At 43.0% G+C, this 20,453-nt stretch overlaps 1 protein-coding gene across 1 annotated transcript in view; it reads right to left on the bottom strand.

Annotated features, from left to right (window-relative positions):
* LOC122775900 (cadherin-6-like) overlaps window positions 1-20,453 on the bottom strand; it is a 98,622-nt gene that overhangs the window by 69,573 nt on the left and 8,596 nt on the right. The window contains exon 2 of the mRNA XM_044036118.1: window positions 2,787-3,117. Coding sequence (XP_043892053.1) covers window positions 2,787-3,005 — 219 coding nt within the window. The 5' untranslated portion in view covers window positions 3,006-3,117. The remainder of the gene's footprint in view (window positions 1-2,786; window positions 3,118-20,453) is intronic.

The raw sequence follows: 20,453 nt of genomic DNA, 5'->3' as shown, positions 1-20,453 counted from the left end.
TCTACTCTTTCCTTTCACCCCAACCTGTCTAGGCAGATGGCCACACATCTTTGAATCTGGTTCTGTCAGAGATTTCTTCCTCTATTGAAAGGGAGTTTTTTTTCTCTCCACTGATGCCTCTAGTGCTTGTGTGAACTGTTGGCGTTTCTCTGTTTTTGATGAAGATGGAGGCGAATCTTGGATGCGGGACTAAAGGCCGTCTATGTGATATATATATTGTTAGAAAAAAAACACACAATTCAAGTAAAAACTGGTCACATGAAGTAGTTTCAACAAAATGTGAGGCAAGAAATGGTCATTTGGAATTTAAAAACGTGATTTATGTATCAAGATATGACATTTTTATAGTGTGGCAGTGAAATTGAGCCCTGCTTATGCAGGCACATATTGAAATGAACCACTAATGCTTATTCGACTAATTGAGATGCGACTTTCGAGTGGTGTCTTTGCATGGAACGCCTGTCCCTACTTGATATCAGCTCCCTCTGTTGTTATAAGAGCATTATCTGAAGCACCGACCAAGGCATCAACCCAGCAAGCAGCAGGGAGTGTCTGCTGACTCTGTCGCTTGCGCTTCTCTCCGTGTTCACCTCAACCACGGCAAACTCCAAAGCACACCTTGTGGTTTTTTTCATGCTGTCAGAGAGCAGGCTTCATACAGAGCAACACACACACACACACACACACACACACACAGCACCTCCCGGCATCTGGATACTGATCAAACAGTATCAACAATCATCACGATGTTCTAACTTCACTAATGGGCCCTAGAATCTCTTCTAGATATTAAACAGAGCAGCGTGTGAGATGGAAAAATCCATACATAGCCCTGGTTACTCAGCGCAAGGTATAATTGCATATTATACACCTCATTAGAAGTCCAATAGTACATCATCAAAGGGCATGTTTTATGTGCGGCAACACTGAGGGCCTTACTTACGAATGAATGGATGAAACCTTTCTCTGCCCCGAGGATCACAGTGAGCACAACTGTTTTAAAAATGAGTTTTATTCCTTTCTTGCACTTTTCATGCAGTTTGTGCAGCGTAGCCTGTGTTCATCAGTTCATCAGTTCACTCATTCACTGTTTTCACGACAACAGGCATTAATGACACTGTTCAGGTGTTGCTCCACCAGCATTTCTTGTAGCACGGCGTGGCACTGCTCGACTCTACTCATTTTTTTTGCTTTTCTATTAGGGATAGTTTTTGGAACCTGCTCTGGTGAAGTTCCAAGCCACGCAAGAATTCACGATACAAGAATCAAACCAAACAATACCGAACTGTAGATTGGTTAAAAAGACTTAAAAAAAAATCTCCCAACATTTAGCAAAGACATTCAGGGTTCCTGCAGATCCTTAAAAAGTCTTAAAGGCATCAAACTGATAAATCTAAAAAACAATTTTAATTGGTATAAAAATGTCTTAAATTCCTCTTTCTTAAGTCTTGAGTAGGCTTTTATGAGTATTCTTTGGGATGTGAAAATCTCAAAGTAATTGCAGTTATAACATAACAGTTATTTAAAAAGAATCATTTATCAAATTGCAGTAACATCATGCAGATTAGGACAGCAGAACCAGGAAGTAGATATTGTAACTGCACCAAAAAAGCAAAAGTCGCATTTTATGTTGAAGTATACATTTGGGCAAAGTTGTCCCTGAACTGTCCGTGTTTTGGACGGCTTTGTTTTTTCTGTTCACTGTAAAATTGGTCTTACATTTCACTCCAAGTGGCATTTAAAAAGTCTTGAATTGAACTTGCTTTAAGCTGTACGAACCCTGGGAGGTGTCCAAAATCTCAATATAGCCGACGGTCAATCGCGAGCCGAATCCCGACCACGTTCAGTGGTATTTGTGTATTTGTGATTCTGTGAACAAATCTTTTAAAATCAACTGAACCAAAGGATTCAGTTACACCCAAAACGACTGCTTTACAAGTCACTAGTTTGTGTCGTGTAGAAAACCGCGCCGCGGAACGCTCACATTTAGAATCTGCAAAGCAAAAGAAATACTGAAATACTGCAATCCATTAAATACATCAAAGGAAGCGCGCAGCAGTGAGGACGACTTATTTAAGGCTCGCGCTCCACTGAAGAATTCCATTGTTTAACTTCAGTATCACTGAAATACTGTTGTGGTCAGCAAGTAGCAGCTCCAGTCCGTTATGGGCTTTGCATATATGCATATTGCATATAAGTATGTGCAAAATGTACTTTCCTAGAGAGAGCGTACAAATCCATTTAAGCAAATAAATAAATAAAGCAAGGGAAGGCAAGTTTCATATGTTTGAGTCTCAGTAAAGTGTCGAGGTAGGATGACCGCGTGGCCTGTAGGGAGGCTTGTGAATTTTTTATATTCCTCTTCTCATATATTTGTGACTCTGTGGTCACACGTGCACGTCACACAGATGCTGGCGCCGCATGAACTGGTACATTTGTGCTCCACTAACTTAATAAACCAGGATTATAAGGTGCATCCATTGTCACGCTTTGTGCTTATGTAAAAACACACACACACACACATAAGAAAACCAGCGCCTCTTCTTCCTCCTTTTGAATTTTAAAATCATGTTAATGTGGTAGAATACAGTGGAAACAAGCAGGAAGCGGGGTCAATTTCAATTTAACCAATCCTAAAATACATGAATATAAAGCAGGGGTCACTGAGTGTCTAGTTTGGTCAGTAAGTATAAGAATAAGAACATGCATGACTAATGAGTGTCTTTCCAACTCATGGAGGGAATGTCATCTTACGACACGAGGACAATCCCACTGCAGCTACTCACCTTGCCAATGTACTGATAGTCGCTGCCCGTGTACTCTTCCTGCAGGAAAAACTGGTTCCACATCCAGCCGCGTCTCACTCTCCTGAGCAGCTTCCCTCCTCTGACCGCCGCCAGATTTCGCTCTCCATCCACTGCCTCCGTCCTCCATCCAATCAAAGACAACGCATCCAGGGACAGGCCGAGACAAAGCCACGTGAAGCCCAGTAAGATAGTTCTCATTTTTCCCGTAGGGAGCGAGGAAGCTGCAGGTCACTAACGCTGGATCACCTCGACTTGGCAGACAGATCTACCGGTCATAGTCCTCCAGGTTCTGGCTGATGGACGAAAGATTCTGTAAAAAGAGGGGGGAGAGAGAGAGAGAGGAACAGAGATGAGGTCCAGGCAGTTTAAATGGGTTTGCTTTATATGGAAGTGTGGATTTTGTCCCCCCTCCAACTTATTGATATGCAAATGTATGCAAATCAGCTTGTGGTGAATACAAAACTCTACAGGAAAAAAAACAACAGGGTCAAAGCGCTTCATCACCCCTTCCTGACACCGGCTGATGTAAGTGTTACAGCAACTTTTCAACATGTCCCCTCGACTGGAGAGCCCGACCGACGCATCTGTCATCTGACTTCATTGGCTAGAGCTGCAACTAACGATTATTTTCATGATCGATTAATCTGCCGAGCAATTAATCGAGTCATCGTTTGTTCCATGAAATGTTGAAAAATGTCTTGTCTTTGTCCACAAACCAAAATGATCCAGTTTTGATGATTTCTTTGTTAAATGGAGCAAAGAAACCAGAAAATATTCACATTTAAGAAGCTGAAACGATCAGAAATCTTGTTTTAATCGTGTGAAAACCCTCAAACCGATTCATTTACCCAGGGTAAAGAGTCGTGAGCGCGACGTCTGACACAAGAGTCAAAGTGAGTAAACGGCGAACTGTAGATCAGTTAAAAAGACTTAAAGGAATCTCTATTGAAACTGGGTTATCTCTGTCGTGGAAATGTGAAATAATATTTGAAGTACGTGCCTTCTTGGCTGAGAAAAATTTATCTTTGGCTCCTGTAGATGAACGACAACAACTCCCAGAATGCACTGCGCTCGCTGCCCCGTGGGAGTCTTGCTGTCTCAGTGTTAACCACACAAATTACAGACCTGTAATTTACTCAGGGATTCAGAGCGGTGCAAGCCTGAAGCCTGAAGGCTAAGCTAAGCTAGGCTAGGCCAGTGCGGGAGCAAATCTAGCAACATAAAGCTACATGCAAATTGGTGAAGTATTCCTTTAAAAATCCCTGAAAACACGCATTCATCTCCAAAGGAAATGTCTAAAATCTCAACATTTAACAGAAGAGTCTGGTGTATTTAAGCGTTCAGTTGTATTTTAACTCCGTGACAGTGTTTGCAGTCACGCAGGAAGCACTGAGCGATGATGTGAACTCGGCTTTTTCATGCTTTTAGACGCTTATTAGGCTCATTTAGGAAAAGCATACAGTACAGTACATTTGCTTCAGTCCAAATTGGAGTCCACTATTTTGTCCACTATCCCTATAAGATTTATTAACACACAGAGTGTGTTCCTGCGTGCATCAGTTCAGGCTCACAAATGTTCTTCCTAAAGATAAAGACTGACCACCGTCTTAATGGATGCAACGTAAAAAAAAAAATGGCTTTGTGCACTTAAAACAGCGCCGCATCAATAAATCCATACACTTTCATGTTCAAGGATATAGAAGAAGCTCTTACACAGCAATTACAACCCTGAAAGGAAATGTGTTTTTATCTTCCCACACAAAAGCTCGGCCAGTGTCTTTGCTGTAACAAGTGAAAAGCACACAAAAAACATGGTCTATGCCGCTTTCCATACAACCTGTTTGATTCTGTGGAAGTACATATATATATACATATACTGTATGTAACTATGTATATATATATATATACATATGGACATACAAAAGCAAACGTGCAGATTAAGCGATCCAAGTGTCAAATCTATCGGCTTTGCAGAACTTCAATTTGAGGAATAATCCACCCCCCCCATCAGTTCACATTTCCAGCACTAGGGTGCAGCCCTCACATGCAGCAGACGTCACAACACTGACTGTGTGGTCACCAGTGCGCGGTCCTACACGCATGTTCCTACAAAAACCCAAACATTATTCCGGTAAATCAAAGTGATGCCATAACAAATCACTGCTCAGTACTTCACACACTGGCTGCTTAAGTAAAGCCGGGTCATGAATCACACAGAACTGACACTCATTCTTTGCCCTGGCCTTTGTCCTTCCTTGTCTCCACCTTGCATTAGACCCATTAAGTCGGTGCTTTATGGAAAGGCTTTAATTGAATCAGATGAAAAACACACAGGAGAGTAATTGATTCTGGCTGGACGCCTTAACTCTGTCTTTAACGGGCCTCATTGCTTCCATTACAGTGCTGCTGCGTGAGAGAGGAGAGAGAGGCTGGAGTCTCCGGGTTTTTTCTGCCACCACAGATCGCCTGGTTGTCCCAGTGTTTGTGATAAAAGCCCACAAATCTCCTCACAGCTGTGTCTGCATTGTTTAAGAGCATCATCAGTGTGACTCACACCAGTGACACAAACAGCCAGCTATAACTTTGTGTGGGTTTTTTTCTGCATCATGTGAAATGAAAGCCTTGATGTACGCTTGGTATTTTTACCCCAGAGAACAAAAAAAAATCAGACGTCCCTACCTTTCCAGGCATTCGAGGATTCCAAATCACTGAGAATGGCAAAATAATGAACAATCAAACTGTGACTAAAGCAACCGATCGCGCCGTCACGGTCACCTTTTTAGGTGACACATTAAATACAGATGTGTCTCGAACCTAAATACTCACATACAACGTGAAACGCTCATTAACAAAAGTGCGGTTTAATGGGCTTAAAAAAAAACAGCTCAATCGAAACATCCGCAGCCCGTGTCATTTCCCAGACGTCTAATTGTCACCGGAAACCTTCCAAATAACAACAATAACAATAATAATAATGATATGTAGATTTGCTTTCAAACATGTTGACAGCGTGTAGCTGGACAAATATCTATAGAAGCCACTTGGCAGTTGTTTTAAATCTATCGGGAGTTGATCCTGAGCCCCATCTGCTCAAATGGCTTAACTGCACAAACGCAGCATAAACAAAAGCATGGGGATAATACAACAGGGTTTAGGTTCTCTCTGTTGGATATGAGCAAGAACGAGTTTATTAGAAATGAATATTGGGTTCATTTATATGTAAAAAAAAAGACAATGCATTGATGTCATTTTTGTTGAATTTTTTTTGGACTTCAGTACATGTTAGGTCCGTAAAATGTCATAAAATGTCTTTTTGTTACGTGCAGCAAAGAAATAACAAAACACTCTCGTTTAAGAAGCTGAAAAATCAGAAAACTGTGTGCAGAGACGCCATAAAACCACATTTATTTCCTCACTTTTTTATTATTATTTACAAAACACATCAAATGGGAAGGTTGGGCGATGTGGTTAAAGCTAAGATTTGCGGTCTTGCTTCGGGAGAACTTTCCCAAACCAAGGAGTGACACCACTGTTCTACGACGACACCAGGCTTTTAGCTTTTAGCTTACTGAAAATAATAAGAAATTAGACACCCTACTTTTAGACAGGAAGCCTTAAAGATGCCCTTTTTTCTCCCCGGTAACTTCCCTGAATGTGATAAAAATTCACCGGTTCAAGCCTTCCGAGCAGTCGCTTTGCACGCGCCGTGTTTGCTTTCCGATGAAATCCCACGTAATCGTGCTTAGCTCACATCTCGTGTAACCATTTTCGAGGGAAGCTTAAAACTTTTAACAATGTTTACAAAAAATTACAGAAAGCCGGATTACTATGAGTATTTTCAAGTTTTTTTGGCTTCTTTGGTGGCAATAAAACAAAGACAAAAGTATTCCACAAAATTTGCACCTCAAAAATGCAGGAAGTAGTGTTTCAGAGAGTTCATATGAAGGTGTTAACAAACAAAAAATCCTAGTTAATAGGCTGGACGACACAAAAAAATCCTCCTTCCACAGTACGGTCGGGCTCCAAAACCCATGTCCAATATTCCTACATAGCTCTAATTTCATTCTTTCATTTTGGTGTCTTTTTCCCACATAATGTAAACAAATCTGACACAAACTATACAGTTAATTTTCTTCCTACATAATATATACGTATATTGAATATGTTGTCATGTTCTGATGTTGTCTTTTAAAAAAAAAAGAACAGTATTCACTGATATTGTTTTTACTTTTTTAAAAACACTTCAGGCACCATCTGAGCACCGTGGCACCGTTTCAAGTTGGCACCAGAAAAACCTAAGAAATAAAAGTCAGACAGGAAAAAGTCTCCAGGGAAACAGATTCCCCCGCTCAGTTATGATAACAAAGAACACATTTATCACTCCTAAAACCACACCGCTAACGCGAGGCAAAGTCTCAACGTGACTCAGGTATGATGAGACGGAGACTTTATTATTGCCTTTGGTCTTAAATAAACTTAAAAAGTCAAAAATGGTGACTCTGTCCCCGTCTTATTCAATTACACTCACACTCACAAGCTTCACAATTAGAAAAGCAAGTCACCGAATCGCAGCCACCACACGGCTTTCACACGTCTTATGCAAAGCTCCACGGGCTGCAGTCAACACAATACAGCCAGAGCCGCGGCCTTTTCAGCTAAACGGGATTATAAGTCGGCAGCATGTATGAGTTGATGTGGCCATAACCGCGGTGAGGCTGCTGTTTAAAACGGAGGACGTGATGCTTCCGCTCTAATCTTCCCTCCTTCGTCTTTACAAACAGTGACAAATGTCCATGACCTTCAGGTGACTATCACGGCGCCTCTCCTCCTCTGTCACCTCCTTCTCCTGATGCCGGGGCTGGGTTTGTGTGTGTGTGTGTGTGCGCGCTTGTATGTGTGTGTGTTTTTGTGTGCATGTGTTGCCACCTTGCAGACAGCCACTGAGACCTCTGACAACTCCCAGAGGACCAATTAGAGGTGAAAAAAGGAGAATGTCAGCCACCGAGCAGCCCGCGCGCGCGCGCGTGTGTGTGTGCATGCGTGCATGTATGTGAATATATATGTGTGTGTGTGTGTGTGAGAGAGCGTATGTGTGCACATGTGACAACCCAGCCACCCCTTTCCATCAGAATCCACCAGCCATCTGAAGGCAGCCACACTATGCCTGTCCAGTTTCAACTCAAGCACTCTCTCACTGTCTGTCAATGTCTCTCTCTCGCTCTCTCTCTCTCACACACACTGACAAACACACACACACACACACACACAGAGCCGTCACATAGTGCGGTCACTGGTAGTTGGCGGTGTGAAGTCTCATTATGAATAAACCATCGAGGTGCAGGAGCTGCACCTTGACTTTAGACACTTGACTGCGAGTTTTTAAAAAGGAGAGAACTTTTTTGGCAACTTTTCTTTTCTTTCTTTTTTTGTGATCTACCTGACACCGTCATGAATCACTCTCTTTAATGCATGCCACAACATGGGGGAGACACGGAGACACAATGTCAATTTAGCTGCTCCATCATTCCAGTTGTTCGGTTACCTGGTAACTGTCGGAGCATCCGTGACTTCCCCAATCAAGTTTACAGTCCGTCCGTCAGTCACTCCCTCAGCCTGTCAGTCAGTATTCAGGGACTGGAACCCAGTATATGGCTACACTGAGTAGTGGAGGGTGGAGCGTTACTACTTCATGTCTCCTCACGGTGGCGCTGCTCAAATGAATGAGGGGAAACTCGGGCGGAAGTTACCCGGGTGAAGAAGAAGAGGGAGTTTATGGCGGGATAGTGGCGGTGAAAGCTATGTTAAGAGATGCCCTGTCCACATTCAACACGTTGGCTTTATGCAGTTTGTTCTCTATGTTGTGAATAAATAGAGAAATGATGCACTTTTAACTTTACACAGATGTCTTGTTTTCGTCAGTTAAGGCACGGTGAAGTTTGTGTTTCCACTAGCATAGTACCAGGTACTTTTTTTTAGCTCCTGCTCTGACGAGGTTCCAAGCCAGCTGAGTCGATACTATGCGTGGTGTGGCCAGACTGTGTCGTCACAGGAAGAGACGCCCGAGACAAGAATCAAGCCGAACAATGCCGAACTGTAGCTCAGTTAAAAAGACTTCACAATCCTTAAAAACGTGGCTTAATCTCCAACAATTACCAGGGAAATGTCTAAAATCCTAATATTTAACAGTGGAGTCTGGTGTATTTAGTGACAACACTGTTAGACTGTTGGAGTCTGTGCTCCGGTCATGGACAAAGTACAGAAGAAATAGTTTTAATGAACTGATTCAAATGATTCATTTACACTGAAAACAACTGCTTTACAAGTAACTGGTCACTCGTTTGTGTGTCATGTGTAAAACGCCGTGCAGTGATGGCTCTGCCCACGTTGCGGAGCCATCACAATATTTATGTAGTGGAAAACCAACAAAAACCGAGCCGTGCCTTGACGAGACGAGACGAGGCGAGCTGGGACCATGGTGGAAAAGGGCCATTAGACTATGATTGTCTTGGAAGAGTCGCGGTATCGTGATATTATTGGTATCGTGGACCGTGTGTCACGTATCGTGAGTATCATAATACTTACAATTCTTTGAAACTTCCCTCTAAAGTTTGATGGTAATGGATAAAATAACAGGACAAATCAGTCATTGTATCAGTCCTACCCTCGCCGAGACGTTTCAGATTCGGATCACGGTGTCGGCGCGACAATCACGCGCACGCCCGCTGTCATAGACAAGGGCAAGATAATCTTTCTAACGACACACTTTCGGAAAATCTTTCGTCGGAAAACAGTTACGCTGAGAGTTTTGTTTTGTTTTGTTCCAACAAGAATATGGAGTACACACCCAACTGGGCCGACCCAGGGGCAACACAGACCTGCTACCACTTTGCACTGGAGCTAAATAAAGGCTCCAGTCACTCGATGAGGTAGCCAAGCCGTTAAAAAACGTTTTTGTAAGCGAGCACACAAAAAGTGAGCGAACAGTACCACACGATATCTGTATATCTTACAAAGTGTTTTCAGGTTGGATGAGGTGTTTACGTTCTTTCGACGTCTGAGTTACTTCACTGCAGCATGATGCTCATTATGTAAACGATAGCCCTATCTAGAGTGAAACAGAGGATAAAGCAGGACTGAGCTTTAAAGGGACAGTGTGTAAAATGTTGCTGGTGGAGTTGCACCTCGTACTTCCCCTTGCAAGTGTGTTGGAAAACCTATGTAGACTTCAGTTAACACCAAAATCCAAAAGATGTTTAGTTTGTTCCTTAATTGCTACCAAATGAAAATAATTCCACCTCAAATTGGACCTTTAGGGTTTGGCTAAGGTGTCAAACCCTCACACCCTCAGCTTCTTGCCCCTGCTCCACCCTCTCATCCATATATGGCTGTGGTGTTTAGCATCAACTTAAGTTTAAACTCCAGCTCCCTCCCACAATTCACAGACGTGCAGATTGACGTAAGGTTAATTTAGGTCCTTTTTAATTGACTTTATGTTTGTATGATGGACCGGCAACCGGACGTACCGCTCGCCTCATGTCAGCCGTGAGTTGCTCCATCTTCCTCAGGAAGGACAATCAGCAGATAATGAACGGCTGCATGACGACAGCGCTGACCAAACTCTTATGAGTCATGACATGATGTCGCAAACAAAAGCACAGAGAGTGAGAACGTCGCTATAGTCACCGGATTTATTTCAGGCCAACTTGACATATCCAGATACTTTGACACCTGGCTTGGAGATGTTTTGGTCTTCATCATGCAGCCAAGCTAAAAATACAGCAAAATTACCATTTTCAGAACACTTTTTTTCAGCAAAATAGATATTCACTCGTCTCAAATTTGACCTTTTTTCCCCATCGCGGTGTGCAATTAGACGCGTCGATAGGACTAACAAGGTAAAACGGCGCCATTATCCGAGCACAAGCTTTAGTGACACTCCAATCACTTAACTGTGCATTTATTTGCAATAGCTGTAAATAAAAGTTTGCACGGTTGACTTTGCTGCCTCGACGGCAAAGTCAAACGCTGAAATGCCGTAAGCTGTTGAAATTTATAATTGCTTATGAAACAATGACCTCCAGAATGGCTGCCAACGGGCACATTACTTCATATTAGAGCCCTATTAGAAGTGGGCCACTGCTGCCTGGGCAAATTAAAATGGAGATGGTACATGCTGTTTACTGATTTATTCATGGCAACACTGACTGATATTGATGGTCTCTCTCGCTCTCACATGGACTTACAGTCATTACATGGTTGTTTCCTTTTAATGATTGCTCATGATGGTTTTTGTGTGCAGGCTTATTGGTAGAGTTAAGACAAGAAGAGGAGGAGGAGGAGGAGGAGGATTGGACAACGCATCTGACATTTTGTATAGACGTATGAGGCTGGCGACCTTGTCCATGTTGTACCATGCCTCTTGACCAATGTCACGAATCCTTGACCTTCATGGGATGAGTGGCAGACAGTGAAGGGACATTAGCATAGGAACACAAAACACAAAAGAGCCAGCGAGTGGTTTTCAACGGACGTAAAATGGTGAATATTTTTATTCTTCTCCACTCTGAAGTGTGTGTGTGTGTGTGTGTGTGTGGGAAACCGAGCTGCTGTTGACTAGTTAATAATCTCATAGATGGTTGCAAATGTTCAAGAAAGCTTAGAAGGACACATCCTGAGAGATTCAGGATCCATCTGTGACAAATCAGAAAAAAGAAACTGTTCATACTACCAGAGTGGTATAATGGTAAGTGTAAGTGCTTATGAGAGTGACCATTTAAAACTGTGGCATACACTTGAAATCAGCCAACATCTAGCCATGACAAACACTTGACTTCCGTTCAATGAGGAACAGCAGCTGTGTACGGAGCGTTTTGTAACTTCAGTTGAATTGAATTGTGATTTAAAATGAGAGGAGGCTGTAAAAACCCGACCGAAGAAAAGCAGCACGGCTTTCACTGCAGCCGGTGTTTTCTTAGAACTGCATCAGCTATTCAGCAAGCTGCGTTCAGGTTGACAGCTCATCACCCACCCAGACAGGCTTTACCGTCCTTTTGTTACAAAGCAGAGATCAATAATACTAACACATCAGTCCAGACACAACGCACAAACACACACACACACGAGCGGTGCTCTTGGAGAATGAAGGCCCGACAGTGTGTGGTCCGCGGGCCAATCGCAGAGCACCCAGACTATGTCCTCAACACTCCTGCTGTGATCAAAACTTCCCTGCTCTGTGATGCTTCATCATCCAAAAAAACCACAACAATCAACACATCTGCTCCTTTGTTAGAAAGAAACACAATGTTTTATACACCAAGCCGAGGAGGGCAGGGCAAAAGTCCTAAAGCTAAAGCACTGCAACTCTCGCGCGTCCACATTAGTGCGAGTAGCGCGGTTCCCGTGGTGTTTAGTGAGAGAACAAAGGGCTTTGAAATGAAATAAACATCTTAGTGAGTCCAGGAGAAAAAAAACAGAACGTCTCCTCAATACTATTTTGGCAAAAACGCAAAGCAGAAAAGGTACTTTCGCTGTGGAAAGGTGTGCAGAGCCTTATAGGCGGTTGCCTAGTGCGCCATCTACTGGAGGGGCGCCAGGCAACCACATCGGATTATACATTATAAAAATGGCCTTGCAAACCCAAGATGGCGGCCTTCCTGTAGGACTTACGGCAAAGTCGTCATTGACTTTTTGGACCGTCCTGATGTGATTAACACGTGTACCAACTTTCGCTCATGTACGTGAAACACGACAATAGTCACCTGATATAGCCCCTCCCACTTCCAACTTTTTTACGAACATTACCCCAAACCACTATCAGACGTGAATTTTGACCAGGTCTGACACGGTCGCAGAAATCCTTGAGTTTCGGGGTATGTACAGGCCCTCAAAAACTATTATTTTAACTCTTATAATGATTTATTTCGAGGAAACATAAGAATAAAAAGAATAATAACTCGAACCCTAACACGCAGCATCGCAGTCTCAGAGAGACATGATTTGTTTTGCCAGACACTGAAGGTAAAACCGTAAATACACTCGCATCATCTGCTGACGATGAACTGTAGATGTTTTCTTTGCAAAAGGAGTGCATGTTTTTTTTCATTTTAAGTTTCCACTAAAGATTGCCTTGGTCGTAAACTGAATAGAAAAGGTATTATTACTCAACACATTTTTCTCTCAACTTCATTTTCTTTCATGACAAACTGGCAAAAGATCATTTTGCAGTGAAGAAAAATGCATCCTCCATTCTTGCACACAATATTTCTACTCCTAATTCTAAAATAAAGATCTTAAAGAGCAGCTTCCTCTTTGTCTCGGCTCTCTCTGCTGTGTTATATTCTCGGGGAATATGAAGCGTTGTGCAAAAAAACAACTGCTTTACTAATTAATTCTGGTGCATCACAGTAGACAAAGAAAAAACACCTTCACTGTGAAAAACACAATGGAATATCAAAAAGCTGTGGAGGCCCCATTTGTTTTGCACCGTTGCTTTTCAACCTTAAGGTATTTTACCTGACTGATCAGTGAATGCACCACAGAGAAACGCCTCCTCTGCCTCCTCACTTACCCAGAAACACACGTGTGTGTTTGAAAACCGCATTACAACTTTTGTAAATGACCTTAAAGTATCGCTTACAAAAGTAATATAGCGGGATGTTAAAAACGAGGGCTTCCCATATTTGACGCCGCTGATGAGGAGAGGGAGAAGGGGAGAGAATTGGCTCATTATTTCTAAAGCACTGAATGTTCAGTCAGACTATTATGTCATTAAAGAATCGATGCACACACACCCAGAGACAACCCTGATAAATGCCACGCTGCTAATTTATATTCACTGACTTTTTTATGATAGAGCTCCGCCTCGACGAGTGCCAACGACTCTTCGCTGCGATGTTCATTTTAATAGATTATATAGAGCTTATTTTGTAGATATCACAACTACGACGTACACAAATGATTCCCATAAAAGTGACTGTGGCATTCATGTTGCATTGTGTCACATCGGAATAGTGATAGTCAGCGCTGCAGGACATTGTGAACGACTGAGGCGACTGGTTGGAGGGAGTTAAATAGCTCAGCTTTTTCCTGGGCAGGAAACCACAGCCGCCCTCCCCCCCGCGCGCGCGCTCCACTGAGCTGAATGAGCTCTGCAGTCACCACAGGGATTATCGAGAACAGCAGAAAGGTGGTGGTGCACACCTCACACAAGTGAGTGGCACAAGTGAGCGTGGAAGTCCCGGCAGAAGGATCCACCGTCGCCTTTTTTAAAAGCAATTTAAAATTCGGGTCTGGACATGGAGTTGAGACTGACGTTCATATGTGATGAATGCCGCAGAGCATTGTCTGGGTCACATGTTTTTCACAACAACAAAAAAATGTCTCACATGGGCTCACTTCATTTGGAAATTGGACCATGAAGCTGGCAGGAGAGGTTCTGAAAGTCTCCTAGATGTGAAACTTCAACTGTATCTGCCACGTGTGATCTCACTCAACACCACATCGCCGCGGCGGATTAAGCTCAGCTTTTTGAGGTCGGTCAGTGTTTGAGGGAAATCATTGAACTCGTCGATGGGTTCTCTCTCACAATGCGACAGTTGGGCGTAAGTGACTGGAGTCACTCGACTGGAACTTATACCTCGTTTCAAGGCAGCTACCGGGACAGTCATTAAGCTGTAGTTTGAATGGGCTTTCACTTAGCACTGTTTGTAATTAGCGTCTCTACCCAACATGCACTGTGTGACACTATTAGCATCGTCTTAAAAAGCCGCGGGCACAGGACTTCCTGCTCATCCCCTCTGGTGAAAATAATGTAATTGATGTGTGTTTGTGTGGGTGAAGGGGTGAGCGGGTGAGGGGACGGGACTCTAAATGGCAAAAAGCTTTTAACTGTGCGTGTTTCTATAAAATGACCTACATATACGGTGTTTAGTCGCTTTCCCCGGACAATGCAGAGGGCGAGTGAATGGATATTAAAGTCTTTATTCCACGCACGCTCAATAACATCCCGGCTCTACTGTGACCATGAACGTCAACATCTCAGCTAGGAATCAGCTTTTAACGGAGCGCCATGGTTCACAGGAACTGACAAAGCACCCGACAGGACACAAGCACATTGTGGGTCATGTAATCCCTGCCCCCTATGCTTGACCCCATCACAAACGCACTCACTGGGTTACACTTTCACAGTAATTACGAAGTCCCAACCGGCCTAATCCTCCCGTGCGACCTGAGCTTCTTTAATCTGAACAAAGGGGAGATAATAGATGCTGAAGTGTGGTGGTATGTGTGCGCGTGTGTATGCATGTGTGATTTGACATTGTATGTCCATTTAATATGTTTCCATGTACAGTTAATGGTGTTTGAGCGGACTACTGTCGTTGTCCCAGTGTACAAGCACCCCCCCATTTCATCACTGACCAATAAATATGGCTGGCAGCTAGTTGGTCAATCCACAAGAATCTTCCATGAACCTCAGAAACATTAAATTCTTTGAATTGACAGAGATTAAACGCGTTAAAGCCGGACTTCTGTATTTCCGGGTACACGGGTCTGCTTGAATCTGAGCAGTAGTCGCACAACTCCCAAATGAAATGATCTCCGATTTCAGTGGGACTGTGTGTGAATGTGCTTTGCGAGCGCTCTGATCTGATCTACGTACATCAACAACAATTAGTGGATGGATAGTGTTGTTGCTACCAGATGGTACTTTAGGATTTACAGTGTTATGCAACTAGAGTGGGGGGCTTGTGGAGGGGAGGGGAGCGGGGGTCAGCGCAGCAATGACAAAGATGGGAGACCTGACACACTGTGAGCTGTTTTTCACACACACACACACACACACGCCGCAACACTTCAGGGAACAGTTTGGAAAACAGTTTGCTGTTCTGCTCTATCTGTTGGTTCGTCACCAATAATCGATAATAATAATAAAACCAACATTATGTTTAAAAATTGACACATTTAAATGTTTGGGGGACATGGCTGTAAGTGCCCTCGCCAAAGATGTTCAATTGATTGGGGTACAGTACATACTGATTCTGAAATGCAGGAGATCTGTGCCTTTTCTACCTTAGCTCTTTTGTGTTTATTTTATACACACCAATTAAGTCACCGCTAACGCAAAAGAGCAAGAGAGAGAAGAACTGGTGACATGAAAAAACCTCATGGGTGAGATTTTGCTATTTCTCTGGGACCAATTTTCCAAAAGTACAAATTTTAGGGCTCCCAAAACGCCGGCTCCATGTGGATAACAAGCGGGTACGATTAAAACGCATTTGGTAGCCTTTAAGTCCTGAACCTCGTCTCCCACATATGTCTTTACATACTAATGAAGTTACTTAAAGGAATACTTTAGCTTTGTATTACTAGAATAGGGGTAGCATTTGTGATACTCAGTTTCCCCTGAGTTGATTTGTTTTTTTGTTACGTGCATCCACCATCTTTGCTAACAGTTACGCTAACAGGACCAAGTGTCACTGGTGGCACCTAACAGAGAAAGAATGAACATATTTCTCAATTCAGGGGAAACTGGGGTTGGGAAGCACAGTTTTTCTTTTCTTTTTTTTCAAAAATACTTCCCCCGGTTCTAGTAATACAAAGATAAATGCAAATTGGTGAAGTATTCCTTTAAATAAGAGCTCTGGTGACACTTTAACAGAACATTAATGTGTATGTTGTGCTTAATTATCTCTCAGTGTCTTTATATGATATTGCATATGTATATTCTTCTTTATATCTTACATTTCCCGTGCTTCAGTCCCACACAGGGAGCTCTCACACGGGTTATTACAGCCACGCTCCCCGATTTTGTTACCTTTGACAGTAAATAAATAAAAATTCCTCCCTGCTCTCTGCTCGGCCTGGGAATTTAACTCTTTACTGGAGATTGGGGGGTAAATGGTGGGGGGTTGTTGGTGTCAGCCCCAATGACCAAGATCGTTAAAGTACTAAAGTACACAAGCAATATTTACCGCTTTCCTTTGCCTTTGTGTCGCCGCTGCTGTAAATGAGTTTTGTCCTTGTGTGTGATTGTGTTCACGAGGGTCTGCGGCGCTGCTCTGTTTGCAGCTCTTTCATTCACGAGGACGTTTTATCATGAGAACTCCTGTGTGCTTTTGTCACTCTCCCGTGGAATGTGGCGTGCTATTACTATGCAAATGAGCGAGCGTCTAACCCTGTAAACTACTGTGTGTGTGTGTGTGTGTGTGTGTTTACAGCACTTGTAAAGAGCAGAGATATGGTTAAGAGAGTAAACACACACACACACACACGCGCAGATGGAACAAGGCTCGGTGTAGAGAAGATGAACATGTACTGTGTGCGACAATCATCCACTTCATGCAGCTGCGCCATCACAGGCTTCTCCTCAAGTGTGGAGATCAGTGCAGCTTCCTCTTATCTTAATCTCTTGGAAAAGGAATGAATCCAATTTGGAAGTGGTTGAGGGGTCTGGGGAGGAAAGGAAAAAAAAAATCTACTTGTTCCAGAAGTCACAATCAAATATTCATGCTCAGCCAGCTCCGGCTCCAGCTCGCAGCCTCGCTTCCTTTCTATGCCACGTCCAAAATTGATTAATAAGCACTCTAGTGGGCAGTCACTCTGAAAGAGAGTTGATAAAGACGGAGGAAGGGTCGGCCCGTGTGGGTTAATTACCCTGTAAATACACCGACATATGCAGCCACATGGAGCGGATTCTCATGTTCCAGGTGCACCAAAAAGTGGTGAAATCGCATTGATTTCAATACATTTCTTTTGTGAAAATGACCAAAATGAATGAATCTAAGACTGGTTACACGCGTCATTTCCAGAAAATGTTTAAACTGAGCAGGAGAAGCAGGAATATTTCCTCATGTGTTCTTAAATTTAGCGAGGCATTTGTGTTCTCGTACAGCTCCTCCAGGCAATTTCACTCAAATGTCCAGGCTTTGGTGTATGTGCCGAAAAGTACAAATACTTTGTTACCGTACTTAAGTAGAATTTTCACATTTACTTCGTTATTCACAGTTCTGACGTTTACTTTTACTACGATACATTTCCCTTAACCGCCTTTGTTACTCGTTACTACAAAATAAAAGTTGAGTTGGTGACGTAATACCTATTAATACCTAATAGTTTGTAGTCGCTAGTTGTTTTTAGCACCACCAGCTGTTAGCTGCAGACTTCGGCTCCAAGTGGACTTAAAACACAACAGGGGCTCGTTGTTTACCGCGTCTGACACTGAGGGTCCGGCCTCCGGGTTTCTGTTGTACTCTCCGGACGCTGGGTTTCAGCCATCAGCTGTTTCAGCTGAGCAGCCAACCGGTGAGCTCACGAGCTGACGCAGATAAACCGCTTACTTCCGTTTACTTCTAAAACTTAAGTATCAAAAGTCATTTTCGGATATAAAATGTACTTAAGTATGTTCTTTAAGACTTTTACTCAAGTCATATTCTATAAGGTGACTTCTACCAAAGTCATTTTCTGGTAAGATACAGATACGGTGCATAAAAGGCTGCACAGGCGATTTGGCCAATCAGGTTTAATTGAATTCAAGCTATCAATACGGATAATTATTGTGATAAATGTCAGACAAAAAATAGATTTTGCTCCTCAATTAAACAAGTTTACTTTACAAACTTATTTGTGAGCAGAAAACAATTGACGTCAATATCAAACTATTGATCTGTTGATACGGAAAAAAACGCCCACTATAGTTGTTGTTTTTGTTGTTGTTTGTTTTTTCACACTTCCAGCGGGAGATGAAACCATGTCACTCAGGGTAGAACGGAAAAAACAACAACGATAAATTGCAGTTATGGGAGCCACAGCTCACCGCCTCAGTCAGTTTGTTAAAATTCCATGGCTCCTCCTGTCGCGCACATATTTCAAAAAGGCGATGAAACGATGCACAGATGCCAGCTTTAAGTCTGGCCAGCGACCCTGCACATGAGTAATAGGTGTGGAAGATGAATGGATGGCTTGAAGGTCAGTGAGTGAGCAGTTCACGGCCTTGGAGGAAGAGCACGCTGTGGAGTGCATTATCTAACTGAGTGCTGAAGTATATGTGTTCCGTACAAGGCCACGACGTATGTGTGTGTGTGTGTGAGTGGAGTGCCCACGCTGTTAATTTAACCTCACTGAACTACCAGGCAAAGTATGATTCAAGCAGAACCCGCCATCGCAAACAACATCCATCCTCACAGTAGTTAATACATCACTGCTGCCGTGTGAATAGATTCCATAGCTACCAAAATGTGTAATATTCTCCCATTTAAAGAATGACACAGAGGATCGCACGGGAGATAAAATCTGGGGCCAGAAAATGTGTAAAAATCTGACAGGGCCATCTGAAGCACGGTAATAGAAGAGCTCTTTGAAATACGGCCCTCTTTTATTACAACGCTTTTATTGCAGTGGCACGTCCTGTCCAATCCAATCCAATGAAAGTGGACCATAATCAAAAGGAATAAAAGTGAACAACTTACAGTAACCCCCGCGTCTTAGTGCCAATATATCATGCAGCCGTTTCCCCCGCGGCCCACACAAGACACAAACTGGGCAACACAATGAACAACAGCTGCCGCCGCTGTTTTGTTTTGTTTACGGGACTTTATTAAGGATTCCGTTTATTTGGCCGACCTGTATGCTCTGCCGCGTTCACTCCGGCTCCTCCTTTTATCTTCAATTAACGCAGACAAAGCCCCGATGATGAGGAGCACTCCACACCGAGCAAATACCACAAGAGTGTTTTCAAGTAGGTGTTTGTGCTTTTGTGCGTTTTTACAGCCAGTGAGACAAAGTGTGTGTGCTCTCACTTTCTTCACACCTCCAGCTTTGCCATCAGCATGTGTGACGGAGACGAGGTGCGGGAATCACTCGGGATACGACGGTGCACGATTCCAACAACATTCTGTGATAATCAATCATATTATATTATTATCCCAATCGATATAATTGTTGTATCTCTGCTCCTGGTCTCTTCTTTCTGTCTCTACCTCACCTCCCTTTCTGTCCCCCCGTTTTTCCTTTCACCCCAACCTGTCGAGGCAGATGCTGCACATGCCCGAGTCTGGTTCTGGTCAGAGTTTTCTTCTTCTTTTGTGATGCCTCGTGTTCGCCCGTTGTGTGAATTGTTGGGTTTCTCTGCTCTCCATGATGTTGTCGACGTACAGAGTCTTGAGATAATGTGTGTTGGCGCTATACAAATACAACTGCATTGATAGCGAGACATCACGATATCTGTCTAACGGAAGGAAACGAAACGTTAACGTGAAAAGTTAATTTCTCTATTTATTGTGCATTAAGTTTTTGTATTGAACGTGGACACCATCATCCCGCTGTAAATGCTCTCTTCTTCTTTTTCAGCCAGGTAACTTCCATCTCATTCATTTGATCAGCGCCACCCTGAGGAGACCGGAAGTAGCGACGCTCGGCGAGTGAAACTGGCAGAGACTGTTTACTTCATAAAAATACTGATATTTTTGATGCAGCTTCACTTCACAGTGTTGATGGCTGGTATTTTCCTCCAGCAGCTGTAAAGTGAGCGTGATTCATGAACAATAATTATCGATAATTAACTTCTGGTTTTTCATTTTCAACTCAGATTGAAGTTGGGTGCTGAACAATTCGTCGAAATGTTAGCGAAATCGCAATACGGCGCACTGCAAT

This window comes from Solea senegalensis, linkage group LG1 (genome assembly GCF_019176455.1).
Source record: "Solea senegalensis isolate Sse05_10M linkage group LG1, IFAPA_SoseM_1, whole genome shotgun sequence".
Classification (NCBI taxonomy): Eukaryota; Metazoa; Chordata; class Actinopteri; order Pleuronectiformes; family Soleidae; genus Solea; species Solea senegalensis.
This window is presented reverse-complemented; position numbering and strand designations above follow the sequence as displayed.